This window comes from Myxocyprinus asiaticus, chromosome 6, assembly GCF_019703515.2.
Source record: "Myxocyprinus asiaticus isolate MX2 ecotype Aquarium Trade chromosome 6, UBuf_Myxa_2, whole genome shotgun sequence".
NCBI lineage: Eukaryota > Metazoa > Chordata > Actinopteri > Cypriniformes > Catostomidae > Myxocyprinus > Myxocyprinus asiaticus.
In genome coordinates this window covers 47,719,457-47,735,614 of record NC_059349.1, presented here as the reverse complement: position 1 = coordinate 47,735,614, position 16,158 = coordinate 47,719,457, and the positions used below count along the sequence as shown (strand labels likewise).

The 16,158-nt window shown below is 35.4% G+C and overlaps 1 protein-coding gene across 1 annotated transcript; it reads right to left on the bottom strand.

Moving 5' to 3' along the window:
• Positions 1 to 2,621: 2,621 nt before the first annotated feature.
• LOC127442080 (dehydrogenase/reductase SDR family member 12-like) lies at positions 2,622 to 15,730 on the bottom strand. The gene is made up of 10 exons (XM_051699832.1): positions 15,634 to 15,730; positions 14,606 to 14,739; positions 12,489 to 12,571; positions 12,175 to 12,270; positions 11,292 to 11,373; positions 10,888 to 10,949; positions 10,583 to 10,687; positions 7,568 to 7,658; positions 6,305 to 6,442; positions 2,622 to 4,508 (listed from the first exon to the last, which is right to left on the bottom strand). Exons 1-10 carry the CDS (start codon positions 15,687 to 15,689, stop codon positions 4,390 to 4,392), a joined length of 966 nt encoding a protein of 321 aa, XP_051555792.1. The 5' UTR covers positions 15,690 to 15,730; the 3' UTR covers positions 2,622 to 4,389.
• Between the last annotated feature and the right edge of the window lie 428 nt (positions 15,731 to 16,158).

Below are 16,158 nucleotides of genomic sequence, written 5' to 3'. Positions count from 1 at the left end.
CCAGAAGACATAAACATTATACATGTTAACATGATTTTAGTGTAATAAAATCGCTTACTAACCTTTTCTGGGTAAAGTTATGTAAAGTTTGTGTGTGTATTTATGTGTGTATATATATATATATATATATATATATATATATATACACACACACACACAACAGTTAGTTCCGGTCCTCGAATCTGACTGGACGAGAGACGTTCCATGAGTACTGATGTTCTCACACCATTAGCACTCGGACGCTTCACTGTGTGTATCACTCCGCTTGTGTTCGCACCATTCTAAACTAAAGTGTTAGAGCAGTGCAGATGTGGTTAGTGCTATCTGTCACTTTACATTTAATATTGTGACATTTTAGCCAGTAGGTGGAGGCAAAAGACCATTTTTGTGTGTAATATGAGCCAGTTGGTGATGTGAAGTGAGTCAGCGTCAGTCAGTGTTTTCATTCATCAGCACTACTTGACTGCTTGGATTACTACTACACTACTAAAGCTAGGAAATGGCTTAAAACAACTTTAACAACTTCAGCATTAAGGCTAATCACAGCTGAGAGACACAACAGACTGATTAATTATACAACTCAAGGCACTTATCTCTTACCGGAGTTTCCACATTGGAGAGGACAGACTGTACAAAATGGTGGAGGAGATTGCGGTTTTTATAGTGAATGACTCTTGTGCACCGGACACCGTGAAATAGGGAGGAATACCCCCGCTTGGACAGCTATTTTTCCACTGAGAAAATAGGATGAATTTGACCAAAATGACATTATCTTCAGAAAGCTGTCTAGACTACAACATCATCAACAGGTGATCACTCACGCTCTTGCTCTCTCTCTCTCTCTCTCTCTCTCTCACACACACACACACACATCCTTGTTTCTCCAATAACATGTTAGAAACAGCCCAAGCCGTGATACAAGTAGTTCTAAAGTGATGTTTTTGAGAAGCTTGGACACATCATTTGTTTTGAACCAGCAACGGCAGATTCCGATCCATGGTGTAAGAAAGTAGTTCCAAGTTTTTCCCTATTTTTTTTATTTTTTTTTTATTGTTCATCGAACTGTTGTGTATAAATGATATCACACTCGCAATCATGCTATATGGCACATAAGATGCTTCAAAAAAACATTTGTCTTAAGATGATTATTTATATTTTCAGCTTTAGTGTGTCAATAGTAAATATACATTTTAGACTCCCAAACATTTCTTTTGCAAATAGAATAAAACAGAAGAACAGGGCGCTCTGCAAGAGATGGCATGGTCCCCACAGAGCCCCCCACTGAATATTGAGTCAGTCTGAGATTACATAAAGAGACAGAAGCAATTGAGACAGCCGAAATAGATAGAAGAACTGTGGCAAATTCTCCAAGAAGCTTGGAACATCCTATCTGCCAACAACCAAGAAAAACTGTATCCAGGTTTACCTAGGAGAATTGGTGCTGTTTTGAAGGCTGTTGACTGAGCTGAACTTTCCTTTAGACATTCCTTTAACAGTAAATACACCTATTGGTTCTAAAGCCTTTTTAAAGGATAACAAATATTTTCAGGGAAATTAAGTGAATATTGTGTAAAATAAGTATTATTTAGTCATCTATAATTTCATGAATTTTATGAACATTTCATTTGCTATTATTCAATTGTATGCAGTTCCAGTGCACTTATCTGATTGGACTGTTTCAGTTTGATCAGCTTTGTCATCTTTGGTAAATATTTTCATTAAAGGAGCAAAAGTCAACCAAGTTGGCTACGCTATGTCTATGCAATATTAACTTCTTTGTTTATATAGAAATGTTGTATAAGAGCAATATAATGCAAACATGTTGCTTAAACCTATTGGTATTGACATCTGCCATCCTGCCCTCTAATTTTCTCTTTTGCCATTTAAAACAAACAAAGAAACAATGGTTTACCAATAGTATGTGCTAGTATATTATCCCTCAATGATTGGAAAACAAAGTGCCATATTAATTTGACACACACAGGCCGGTATAGAAAAGAAGAGCTCAAAAGTAGTATTCTGTAACCAAAACAGTCCCCTTTTGAGCCTTATGTTTGTGCTGTGCAACAAATTTGCAGAGCTGTCATTATTATTTTTCATAAGGAGTTATATTTCACACTGAATTCAATGTGAAGTGATGTGGCCTCCATTAAGCTAATTGATTGTGATAGTTCATTAATCCATATTTGAGCAAACGTATGACTGAACACCTGAGTACAAAAACCTGTCACCACCTGAGGGTGAACTTTAATCACATAGGCTTTAATCTACATTGCTATGCTTAGGATTTACAGAGAGAGAGAGAACTCTCACACTCTCATTAACATATTGAACCTACTTTCAACGTAATGCAACAAAACATCTGCAGCCCATTATTAAAAACACTTACTGTACCAGATGATATAAACCAGAGTATATCCAAAGCATGTCACATGCTTTATTTGGCACACTTGTAAGATGATAATTTATTTTGATGATGTGACCATCATAATGCGTCATACTGAGAGCGTGATTAATCATTTACCAGCACAGGAAATTAATGATTTTATCTGTTTCATCCTGGCACAGAGATTGCTGGGTGAAACATACCAGTGGAAATGATGACACACTCATCGTCATCGTAGGTGGATGCTGTTTAATATCCATTTAAGAGACACCGCATTTTTACGAGCAATAATAAAGGAGCTTGTTGGTTATTTGATGTTTTTTACATAACAAATATGTATCCAGTGTTACAGTCAAAAAACCCAACAGAGGTTGTAACACATTCTGTTACTCTACAGGAAGTTGCCTGTGTGACAATGACTGGCTAGGTACAAAACCTTAGTTTTTTTAATTATTATTATTTATGTGCATTTTGCCTTTATGGGACAGCCCAGTGAAAAATTATAGGAAAGAAAGGTGAATGGGATCAGGAAATGATGCAGGCTACATTCAAACCTGCGTCCCCTTCAGAGCACCATGGCTCAACCACAGCTTCAGCCAACTCATTATGCTGTAAAGTTTTTACTCTGCATGTTGTGGCCAGGTACATGGTTAAACACCTTAAACTGTTGCTTTTTAAGAAAACCTTTCTGTAGTTGTTACAGAGAAATTGAAAGCTTTCTCTGTAACGCTTTACAATAAGTTTCCATTTGTTAAAGAAACAGTTCACCTGAAAATGAAAGTTCTCCCATCATTTACTCACCCTCATGCCATCCCAGTATGTGACTTTCTTTCTTCTGCTGAACACAATGAAGATTTTTAGCAGATGCAATGCATGTCAACATGGTCAAAACTTTAAAGCTCAAAAAAGCATAAAATGGCAGCATAAAAGTAATCCATATCTTCAGAAACTATATGAAAGTGTGGTTTAGAAACAGATCAATATTTAAGTCCTTTTTTGACAATAAATCTCCACTTTCAAACTCTAAGCGCTCTTCACTCCTAAAAGTTATTTTTCTTTTGTTTTTGGCAATTCATATTATTCATGCATATTGCCACCTACTGGGCAGGGAGGAGAATTTATAGTAAAAAATGACCAATATTAATATGTTTCTCAACTCAAATCTATCATATCGCTTCTAAAGGTATGGTTTTAGCCACTGGAGTCGTATTAATTACTTTAATGCTGCCTTTATGTGCCTTTTTGAGCTTCAAGGTTTTGTACCCTGTTGACTTGCATTTTATGGACCTACAGAGCTGACATATTCTTAAAATCTTTGTTTTGTTTTTATGTGAACTATCCTTCAACATTAGTTAACATGAAGTTACAATGAACAATACTTTTACAGCATTTATTAATCTTGGTTACAATCTTAATTTCAGTATACTAATACATTTTTTTAATTAAATATGTATAGGTAACATCAGTTAACGCATTATGAACTAATATGAGCCAACAATGAACAACTGTATTTTTATAAACTAAGCACCAAGATTAATAAATGCTGTTAAAAATATAAAATGAATTGTTAGTTCATGATACCTAATGCAATAACAACTGGAACCTTACTGTAAAGTGTTACCGTGTTTACATAGTGGCTGTAAAGCTCTCTTTCACATAACATGAGCGAGTTATAGTTTATTTATTAAAAGGATGGTTCACCCAAAAATGAAAATTCTGTCATCATTTACTCACCCTCATATTGTTCCAAAACCATATGACTTTCTTTCTTCCATGGATCGCAAAAGTAGGCAGAATGTTAGGCAATGACACACTAGGTCACTATTCATTTTCATTGTATAAAAAAATATGCAATGAAAGTGAAAGGAGACTATAAATGATGACAGAATTTTCATTTATGGTGATATATCCCACACTTAAAATGTCTTCAAGTTTTCTCCAACAGTCCAGCACCTTCCAACTTTTTATTCTCTCAGTGTGAATGCCTCTTTAGATGTGTGTCCTCACTCTGATGGTTTGACAGCCATCGCCAAAGTCTCCAAGCGGCCCATGAACACTTTGACTTCATGTCGAGAGCTATGCGTCCACGCAAGAGGCAAGTGAGCTGGAAATGGTGTCCTATCTGAAACAAACGATTTAACAATTCTTAGACTCACTAGTAGCTTCGATTCTCCAGTCAGATGTTCACACTTAAGCATGATTGAGCCCACAAACCTCAGAATTATACAGAATTATAGAATATTCATACTGTTTCTGTTGACAAGTCTTTTAAATGTGCAATACTGAATATACACTGATGAGCCAAAACATTACCACTCACAGGTGAAGCGAAAAACGTTGATCATCTACTAACATGGCCACCTGTCAAGGTCTTGGTAGATTAGATGGTAAGTAAACAATCATTTGTCGAAGTCAACGTGCTGAATGCAGGAGAAATGGGCAGGAGTAAAGACCTGAGCAACTTTGACAAGGGCCAAATTGTTATGGACAAACAACTGGGTCAGAGGATCTCTGAAATGGCAAGGCTTGTGGGGTGCTCCTAGTCAGCAGTGGTGAGTACCTACCAACAGTGGTCAGAGGAGGGACAAGCCACAAACTGGCTACAGGGTGTTGGGCGCCCAGGGCTCATCGATTCGCGACCATGGCTCATCGATGCGTGTGGGCAACAAAGGCAATCCTGTGTGGTCCGAAACAACGCAAGGTCTACTGTAGCACAAGTCACAGAAAATTTTATCACAACACACGCCTGCTGCGTATGGGGCTGCGTAGCCGCAGACTGGTCATAGTGTCTATGATGACCCCTTTCCCCATCAAAAGTGCCTACAATGAGCACACGAGTGTCGGAACTGGACCTTGGAGCAGTGGAAGAAGGTCGCCTGGTTCGATGAGTCCCATTTTCTTTTACATCAAGTGGATGACCTTGTACATGTGCGCCGTTTACCTGGGGAAGACGATGAGCCGGTGGAGGGACTGTGATGCTCTGGACAATGTTCTCCTGGGAAACCATTCACGTGGACGTCAATTTGACACGTGCCACCTACCTAAACATCGTTGCAGACCAGGTACACCCCTTCATGGCAATGGTATTCCACGATGGCAGTGGCCTCTTTCAGCAGGATAATGCGCCCTGCCAAACGGCACACATTGTTGGGGAATGGTTTGAAGAACATGATGAAGAGTTCAAGGTGTGCCCTGGCCTCCAAATTCCCCAGATCGCAATCCGATTGAGGTTCTGTGGGATGTGCTGTACCAAAAAGTCAGATCCACGGTGGTTCCATCTCGCAACTTACAGGACTTGAAGGATCTGCTGCCAATGTCTTGGTGCCAGATACCACAGGACACCTTCAGGAGTTGTAGAGTCCATACCTCGGTGGGTCGGCTCTGATTTGGAGGCACGCGGAGGACCAACAGCATATTAGACAGGTGGTGAAAATGTTTTGTCTTATCGGTGTATATTTAATGTCATACCTGTTGCTTATACTGTACAAAACAAAAACAGAGGATTTAATGAAGCATGCTTCTTCTAAATTGCTGTGTCCTTGTAATCTATTGCTGCATTTGGTCACATGACAACTAATCTGTCCGTTTCCATCCAACATAAAGGGCTATGTTCAGAATGGAGTACTTGCATTCTGCTTACTGCATAATGTATAGTATATACTGTAAAAAGTCTCCTATTTTCTTTTAACAGTATGTGAAAAATTATGCAACATGGAATTAGAGATGTCAGACAGTAATATGCTACATTGTTGTCTCAACATGTCACATTTAATTGGGATCCAATTATAATCTTGGTAATAATTACAGTTACAAATGATGTGTAAATTGTGCACAGTATACCTACTATATACTGAAGAAACAGTACATGTTGTATGGTAGTATGCTACTCCAAACATAGCCACAAACACTTGTACACACCTTGAAAGAAAAGGCCACTGGGAAATGCAGTGGCTGCTTGTGAAACAGCGAGCCAGATGACCGTGTCAGCTCCCTGCTCCGCCGTACGCAGACGATCACGCATCATCTGATGGAATTGAGGCATCGCTGTGGCAACCGCTGAACACAACCAGACCCAGAGATTATGAGTGATGGGTATGATAGACAACTTTGTAAAACAGTGTAATGCAACCTAATAGATTAGTTAGTTGAGTTGATGATATAGAATATACAGTATGGATTATGTTAGCATGATTTATAGTCAGTGTGCTTGATTTTGAGACTGTTGATTTAGATGTACTTGTGTAATATAGTAAATAATATATATATATATATACACACACACACACACACACACACACAATTTATATTGTTCTATAATGTTATGTAAAATAAGAAAATGTACCTAAACCTTTAAGTGAAATAATAAATTAATAAACATAGGTCTAGGTCACTGACCAATATGGTATTAATATAATAATTGTATAAAAATAGTATATATATATATTAAAATGGTAAAAAATGCTTGTTTCTTTAGCTCAGCTTAGCCTAAAACTGTATTTCTCTGGTTAGTCCAGAGAATGTGTCTGTAAGTACCAAAGAAATGATGAAAATTGTATCTGTGTATCCCTCAAAATGACCCTTCTAAAATTAAAACTAAAACAAAATCTGAAATAATAAAACAAAAACAAATAAAAAATGTCACCTTCACACTTCACCTTTAAGTGGCCATGGAAACAAATAACTGAAAAACTGTAAATAAGCAAATTCATTAAGTCAAATGAATCAACAGTCAATATCATGTGTCAAATTATAAAAGTCGGTAAGAAACTTTTTTCAATAAGGTCCTATTCATTAACATAGTTAATGCATTAGGTATCATGAACTAACAAAGAACATAAATGTTTTTTTTACAGCATTTATTAATCTTTGTTAATGCTAATTAATAATAAAAAAAAATGTTCATTGTTAGTTCATGTTAGTTCATAGTGCATTAACTAATGTTAATATATACAACTTTTGATTTATAAAAATGCATTACTATATTTTGAAATTAACATTAACCAAGATTAATAAATGCAATAAATAAATAAATAAATAATAAAATAAAATAAAATGTAAAAGTATTGTTCATTGTTAGTTCATGTGTACTAATGTTGTTAACTAATGGTAGCAAATGGAACCTTATTGTAAGGTGTTACAAGTCTGTTTATTTTGCTGGTGGACTTATACAATTATTAATACCTGGTGTGTCAGCCCACCCAGGGTGCATCACAGAAAAAAAAATTTTGGGATTAGCTTTTGCCCAAACTTCTGTCATTACCACCTGCTGCCTCTGTGGAGAAAACACACACACACACACACACACACACACACACACACACACACTAATCTAAGTACACATGACGAGTGTTTAGTAAAAGGTCAGCATCATTACTGCATCAGATATTGTTTAATGGAGACACCGCTGTTGGTACTCAGTGTCACCTGTTGCTTGGCAACAGCTGAGCGAAAGGTAACACTGCTTGTCTCAATTTAATAGAAACTGCTGATGATTTTTAATCTCTTTTCATTAATTAAACATCCTCGGTTGATATTCTTTTCATAAATATTCTTTGTAAATTAATTTGATAAGAAAGTGTATGACAACACTTACATAAAGCACAGTGGCAGCACTGTGGTTCAGTGATGGTACATACCATGGTACTTTGATATATACTTTGATAAATACCAAATTATATATACCATTGTACTTAATGATACTGTAAGGTACTTAAAATAATACCATGGTATTATTACCATGGAAGTGTCCAAAAATCATGGTATAACCATAGTTTTCCATGGTATATTTTTTGTGATTATAACCATGGTACTTTTCTGTAAGATGAGGACATAAATAAAATAAAACAAATTCAAGGAATATTCCGGGTTTAATACATGTTAAGCTCAATCGACAGCATTTGTGGCATAAAATTTATAACTAAATTTAAAAAAGCAAAAATCTGTGTTACAATGAGGTGCTTACAATAGAAGTGAATGACATTAAAATACTTGCTGTTCTAAAAGTAAAGCCACAAGACATAAACAATTTGCATGTTAACATCATTTTAGTGTGATAAAATCGCTTGCTGACCTTTTCCGTGTAAAGTTATATCCAATTTTACAACTTTGTTGCCAATGTTACGCATTTGAAAACCCTAAAACAACTGTAAAAATTATGACAACTTTACAGCTCAAATAATACATACGTTTATAAGACAAATAATAATAATACAAATAATTCAACAGAATTCATGTAAGTGATTTTACAAAATTACAAGCCTCACATTTCTGCCTTTAAACCCTTCAAACATTGGCCCTCATTCACTTCCATTGTAAGTGCCTCACTTGATTTTTGCTTTAAAAAAAAAAAAAAAAGACATTAGAGAAGAAGAAAATTTAGTTTTTGTGGTAATCAACATTATGCCACAAATGCTGCTGATTGAGCTTAACATGTTTTGAACCTGGAATATTTCTTTAAATAAAAAAATGGGTATTTTGTAAATGGGTTTCATTTCATGTCATATTTAATTCCAATATCTAAAAAAAAATAAGAATTATATTTTATGAAGAACACACACACACACACACACACACACACACACACACACACACACACACACACACACACTCACACATACATATATAATATTTTAAGACTATTAAATATTTTTTTGAATAGTGAATTTTAAATAATAAGGAGGAGGTAAAGAAGGAGGAGAAGAAATAGGAGAAGGCGGAGGAGGCGAATAAATCTTCCACTTGCCATTTTCCCCTTTTCTACAACAGCCTCTGAAAACTAAATTTGGACACTTTAAATAAATGCCAGTTAAGGACACTTCCATCACTCAAATGGGGAATGTTGTTTTTTAAATAATATGAACATAAATTAAAGGCAGTACAACAAATATTACCATAATATATGCATACAACTGTACCTTACAAATGTACCTTATAGTTTAAATAATATATCTTTGTTTTGCATTACAGCAATAAAAATCAGGTTTTTTCCCATTATAGTAGCGCAAAAATATTTGTGGTCCTTCGTTTTGTGAGATTCATTTAATCTATGCAAAACATTATATAATTTTTTCTTATTTTATTCTTTTATTATTTATGGTGCATTATGACCAGGGCCTCATTTCCCAAAAGCATCGTAAGCCTAAGTAGATCGTAGAATCCATCTTACAATTCATATTAGTTTTGCGGCCTGTTTCCCAAAAGCATCGTAACTTAAGTAGTAGGCTACTTGAAAATGCTCGTAGATTTATGAGTGCTCTGGAGTAATCGTACAGCGCTAAGAGCATCATAAGCACATAGACTTATGCAGACACATGAAGGACAATCGCGAAATTACACTTCACACAATTTAAATACCTATAGCTACACTTTATGCTGAGACTTTAATATCAGGATATATGTGTTTTATTTATTTTTTATTTTAACAGGCAAATCTAATAATAATAATAATAATTAAATGCATAAAATAAATAGTCTAAATGGATGAATAGATTAATTAGTAAATAAATATAGTTGTTTGTGTGGACTAGATGGACTAGTTGGCAACAACAAAGTGCTAGCATTATTAATGCAGACAACTGTATAAATTAATATTAGAGAGAGAAGAAAAAAGTAATTAACTTGCTGCCGTGCATGAAAATCGTCCGGATATATTTGCTCATCATCCTACATTTACATTTATTCATTATGGCAGACGCTTTTATCCTCATCTCCTCTTCCTCTCTGACAGGCAAAGGCTCTCTCGCCAGCACTACAAGTTTTGTAGCACCGCACCTGCAGCATTGCTGTCACCATTTTCACTTTTGGTAGTAAAGAGCAAACCTCAGCTTTATTGGTGACTCTAAAGCGCATCTTCCAAACGTGTCCTTATTTTGCACTCCGCAATAATGGCGAACCTCGTAATACTCAATGAATGCTTGTAATTAGCAGGATCATACAGAGGGCCTCCAATCTCTTCACTAATCCCTGGAAGCTTTTATATCGAGAGGATTTTGTGAAAACAAAATATTACAAATGCACACCTGATTATGGAAGCAGATTGTGTAAAAGAAAAAGATTGTTCTGCACAAAATTATTGTAAAAACAATATGTAATTAAATCTTAACCGCTAAGATCGATCGTTATTGGGAAACGGGGCCCAGAACATTTCTTGACATTTTTGTGAGATTCACAAAAACACTGACTATCCATATATAGTACCTTGTTCTGTGCGTATACCATGTTACCATCAAACTGAGCTCTCTCTGTCTGCAGGTCATCTGTGTCCAGTTTCTGTACCAGCATCCCCCCTGATGACACTGTGATCTATCGGAGACATTAAAACCATCACTTTCTGCAAAACAACACATTAAACTCCAAATGCCCTCCAATACACACTAAATCTTGACACAGTGACCTCTGTGAATAAGTACACATACAGATATAATATTATTTGTGTTAATGAAAGTCATGAAAGTCATTCCTCTAACAAATTTGATTGGAGATCAATGTTGTTTTTCACTCACAACTCGAGGGTCCCTGCTTTTCTCCAACAACGGGATTAGACATTTTGTGAGAATATAAACACCTACAGAAAAGAGAGAGAGATTTATTCAGTTTATCATGTCATTGGGATGATCTTGCCCTGACAGATACACCTCTTTTCCTAGATGAATGTTTTTATTACATCACTAAAAGGACATTAATATAACCATGACTGTAGTTACCATAGTTACTACAATAATACTTTTTTTGGAAACCATGGTTTTGATACAATTAACCATTCTCCAACACATTGCACTGTGGTGTTTATGTGGGCAACTCGAGTTCGAATCTGACTTTTTGTTTTTTTACAAAACTAATATCTAGTAAAAAGTACTTTCTAACTCAATAACAATGTATGTATTGTATTTCTGTATTTGTGTCTTACCAAGAGTATTGGTTGCAAAGTTTTTCTCCAGTCCGTCAGGGTTCATTTCCCTCTGATTCACCATACAGCCGGCATTATTGATCTGAGACCGTGTTCGAGAAAGAGAGGATATTTGTACATCTGACCTGTAACCTGCTGAATGCTCATATTTGCTTTAATATAGTGAGGAATGAGAATCTCCTGCACTTAAAAACAATTAAAAATAATAATTGCCTATTTTTAAGATTTATACATCTGAATTTACATCAATTTGAATTGATTAATCTTTAAAAAATTGAATATATAAAACTAAATAAATGTACGTTTTATTAATTGCATTTGGTTTATAATATAATTTTGTTATTAAATTAAAATGTGCAAATCTTAAAAATATGCTAATATAATCCAGGGCGTGCTGAGTGACTCCAGTCAGGCTTCCTAAGCAACCAATTGGCACAGTTGCTAGGGTGGGTAGAGTCACGCTGGGTTAACCTCCTCGTGGTTGCTATAATGTGCATGGTGAGTTGTGCGTGGATGCCGCGGAGAATAGCGTGAGCCTCCACACGCGCTACGTCTCCACGGTAACACACTCAACAAGCCACGTGATAAAATGCGCAACTGAGATTCGTCCTCCGCCACCCAGATTGAGGCGAGTCACTACGCCACCACAAGGACTTAGAATGCATTGGGGATTGGGCATTCCAAATTGGGGAGAAAAGGGGAGAGAAAACAAAATAGGCTAATATATATATATATATATATATATATATATATATATATATATATATATATATACACATATACATATACATATTTAGTGTAGAAGATTATCATCATTCCTCACTATATTAAAGCAAATATGAGAATACAATTTTGAGTTTAAAAAAGCTCTCTATGCTCTTACCAAAACATTGAGAAAGGAATGCTCCTTCTTAAATGCCTCTGCAAACTCCCAAACTTTCCTTGACTCTGAGAGATCCAACACATGCACGTGAACCTCCTACAATAGATGCACAACACATACTGAGAAAAATATGAGAGGCAGAAACCATCTTTAAACCTTTAAAAAAAGATTCATAAATAATATAAATATTATTTTTCACACTGACTGACTAAGTTACGCATAATTTCTCTCCTTATTCTTGTTTCGTCCGAAATAAACCACTGAACTATTAAACAGATTTCTGCATGGATTTGGCAGTAACCGAAGACACTCACAGTATTTCCACTGGTTGAGACTATTTCTTCTCTTGCTCTCTCGGCTCGCTCTTTGTTTCGGCAAACAATATGGACAGTGCCACCTAGGATAAGAGGGAAAAAAGATGCTTTGAACAAACCCCTGCACTGAAAAAAATTATAAATTCCTCTGAATTTACATAATTTAATCATGTACATTGGTTCAACATGAATCAATTAAGTTGCATCAACTTATTTTTTTCCTCTTGGTTTAGCTCGTAAACCCTTTGACAGCAAATATCATTTGTTCACGTAATTTCAACATAATGGAATAAAGTTATTTTTACATGACCCAGTTAAGCAGCCTAAAAGTGATTTAGATGTGTCCCTAATATGACTAATTTCCTCAGTTTTGCATAATATATTTATGTCACATTACTCATTTATGTTGTAAGGTTTTTTTTAAATTAGCTAACATGTAGCTAGTAATAGCATACATTAACATGCTAAACACTAAATGGTAATTTCTCCTTTAGTAAAGCAACATACTTAATGGTATTTGTGTACCCGTCCTCAACCTAAGCAAAAGCTCCACTCTTCACCACAATGGTAACCCAGTGTAACAAAATCGGTTCTAAATCCCCAAATAACAACATGAAACACTATTAAGTCTCCCTCTTTTCTCATCTAGCTCAAAAATGCATAGAATAATAATGAATTTCAAACGTTTAACTCTCTGCATCAAGTCCCATGCAAAGCATGCTGGGAACTACAAATACCCAGCCCAAATCCCCTTGCCCGTGTTGTTGAACATATTTGATTAGTTCACATTTACCCTACGTGATTTAATCTAGTAGAGTGCACATTTTAGAAAATTACATTAATCGAAAGCAAAGAAAACATGTTTAGAGAGGAACACAAGTTTGTTGTGTAGATCACAAATAATATGATTTAGTAAATCGGGTTTTTTTCAGTGTAACGGCAAGTTTTAAAACATGACAGAAAATCACAAAATACGAACTGCTCTTCTTGTCAGTGGTTACTCAGTTTACTCAACCGTGCGTCTGTACACACTTCATTACCAAAGATGAGAACTGGGAAATTCTTAATCTTTGATTACAGTAGCTGTATTGTAAATTCTGCAAACTGGGAATAGTTTCATGGGATTTTCTGAGTGTAGTAGCTGAAAACTTAGAATACAAATAGAAAGGGGCTTTATTCCTTCAACAACTGAAGAAAAGGCAGCAGTGTTAATGTTTAACATAAAAATAACAGCAAGCAACCAACTATATTACACATTGCCAATTACAATTATTTAATGGCTTGACCTTTGACCTTTTAGCATAAGATTTATATACTTAATACATACTTTTTGTAAGTGGACAGAGTCTATATTCAGATGAATTATTATCAATAGAATCTATGTATGAATACTGAATATTCTGTATATAGGGGAGCAAAAAACCTTCTGTATGCAGTACATGCAACACATAGAGGTGCCACACAAACACTACATTAATGTTAAAAATGACAATTTCTATTTAAACAAATACTGTTTTTTTCATACCTTTATCCATGAATCCTCCACTTTTGGCAATGACACATTAGGTATTCTAGCGGGAAGTTTATTTTAGATCTTCAGGTAAAGTTTCATCCCATGCTTTTTGTATCACTTCCCAAAGTCTGGCTTGTAGGACACTTCTCACGGATTTTCCAGCCAAGCTTTTTCAAGCTTTGATTCATCCATCTATTATACTCATTATTATTCATTGACCACACTTTTTTTTATCTGTTTCTCCCCCACACCTATCATATCGCTTCTGAAGACATCAATTTAACCACTGAAGTCTTACGGATTACTTATATGCTGCCTTTATATGCTTTTTGACCTTCAAAGTTCTGGTCACCATTTACTTGTATTGTATGGACCTAAAGAGCGGAAATATTCTTCTAAAAATCTTTGTTTGTGTTCAGCAGAAGAAAGAAACTCATACACATCTGGGATAAAATGAGGACTGAGTAAATGATGAGAGAATTTTCATTTTTGGGTGAACTATCCCTTTAAGAAATAAAAAAGGAAGGTATACATCAAAGTACCATGGTATTGTAGGGGTTGTTAGAACAATAATTTCGGTACCTGATAATCTCGTAAAACATACCTTTTTTGGCTATGGCCATAGCTGTCGCCTTTCCTATTCCGCTGTTGGCTCCAGTGATCATGAAGGAACGTCCGACCATGGACACATCCAGATCCTTCGCCACAAAACTCTTAGAGGCATAATCAAATCCAGACCTGCTTAAAAAAATCCAACAATTAATAAAAATTTTCTGAAACTTTAACTTTTGACAGTTACATTTGTGCATTTGGCAGACACTTTTATCCAAAGCATTCAAGGTAAAGATTCATCACTATGTGTGTGTTCCAGGGGCATCAAACCCACAACATTGGCATTGAGCTAAAGGAACCGAAACCGTTGTAATGTCTAAAAGTGCATCTTGAACACAATTCTTGAATTGTTGTGTGACTTCTGAGCATCTGAGACAGTGCTCCTAAGAAAAGGGCACTGATCAGGGGCCAAAGGAGCTTCTGTGTGGGATGACAGAGCACTTGAATGAGCAACATGGGTCTCAATGGGGCCCATTGTGCTGTAATGATGACTGACCTTAAACTGAGGGCCTGGATGAATGCATGTCAGAGGAGATGACTTGGTGAACTACAAAAGCAACATTTGTGCAGGAAACCACTAAATCTAACAACATTTGTCTTGCCAGTACACATTTGAAGACAACTATGATTTGTAACAGTTCTAACCAGACACTAAGTTTATGTTCAAACAAATCAAAACAATAAAGACATATTTTAAACATGCATATTTTGGGGTTCACAAACAATAACACACTTGTTTGTAAAGACAAATGCGCCCCAAACTTTTCCTCATTCCTGCTGAAAAAAACTAAAAAAATTATATATATATATATATATATATATATATATATATATAGTTTATACCAGCTAAGACCATCTTAAACCAGGAAAGACCAGCAAATCAGCCTAAGCTGTTTTTTTTTTTTTTTGTTTTTTTTCAGAAGGGACCCCAAACTAAGTTCACAGCAACAAAGTAACCAAAACACAACAATAATGCAACAACTTAATTCAACAACTTATAATAGTTAAAAAGAGCTTTACCTTGTATACTCCCACATTCCCTTAATAAACCACACTATATTCCTGTAGAGAGACATTTGTCGCACTGTTGTTCACGCTCTGCCGGACAGACTTGTTATGACAGCTGAGAGTTACATTATATGACTACTGTAACTCCACAGGGCGCCATCTAGTGCCAGATGACAGATAATTAATTATTATCTCTGGAGGTCAGGTCACGGTGTTTAGCTATATTTCATGCATTATGGGTTGTTGGACTTTTGCATTTTCAATTATTTAATCTTAGGTAAAATTACTTAAATGTTTGTTTTTTTCTTTTCTTGGAAATCTATTCGTTTTTAAAAGTATATAATCTATTAATAAATGATTTATAAATTAATCAGTTGTTGTTGTATGACGTCCACTACAGCAGACATATTTAGAAGCCAGTTTCTAACAATTCATGGTATAATTAATAATGAATACAACAAATAATGTACATCCAAACCACCATAATTCCACATGACTATCCCCCCGTGTATCATTGTGTTTTTTATTTATTTAGAA

Coding starts and splice junctions, on each gene's coding strand:
- LOC127442080 (XM_051699832.1), bottom strand. CDS start 15,689: ATGTCTCTCTACAGGAATATAGTGTGGTTTATTAAGGGAATGTGGGAG. Junction 12,271..12,488: donor TCTCAACCAGTGGAAATACT/GTGAGTGTCTTC, acceptor CATCTATTGTAG/GAGGTTCACGTGCATGTGTT. Junction 7,659..10,582: donor TGGTATACGCACAGAACAAG/GTACTATATATG, acceptor TTTTCTCCACAG/AGGCAGCAGGTGGTAATGAC.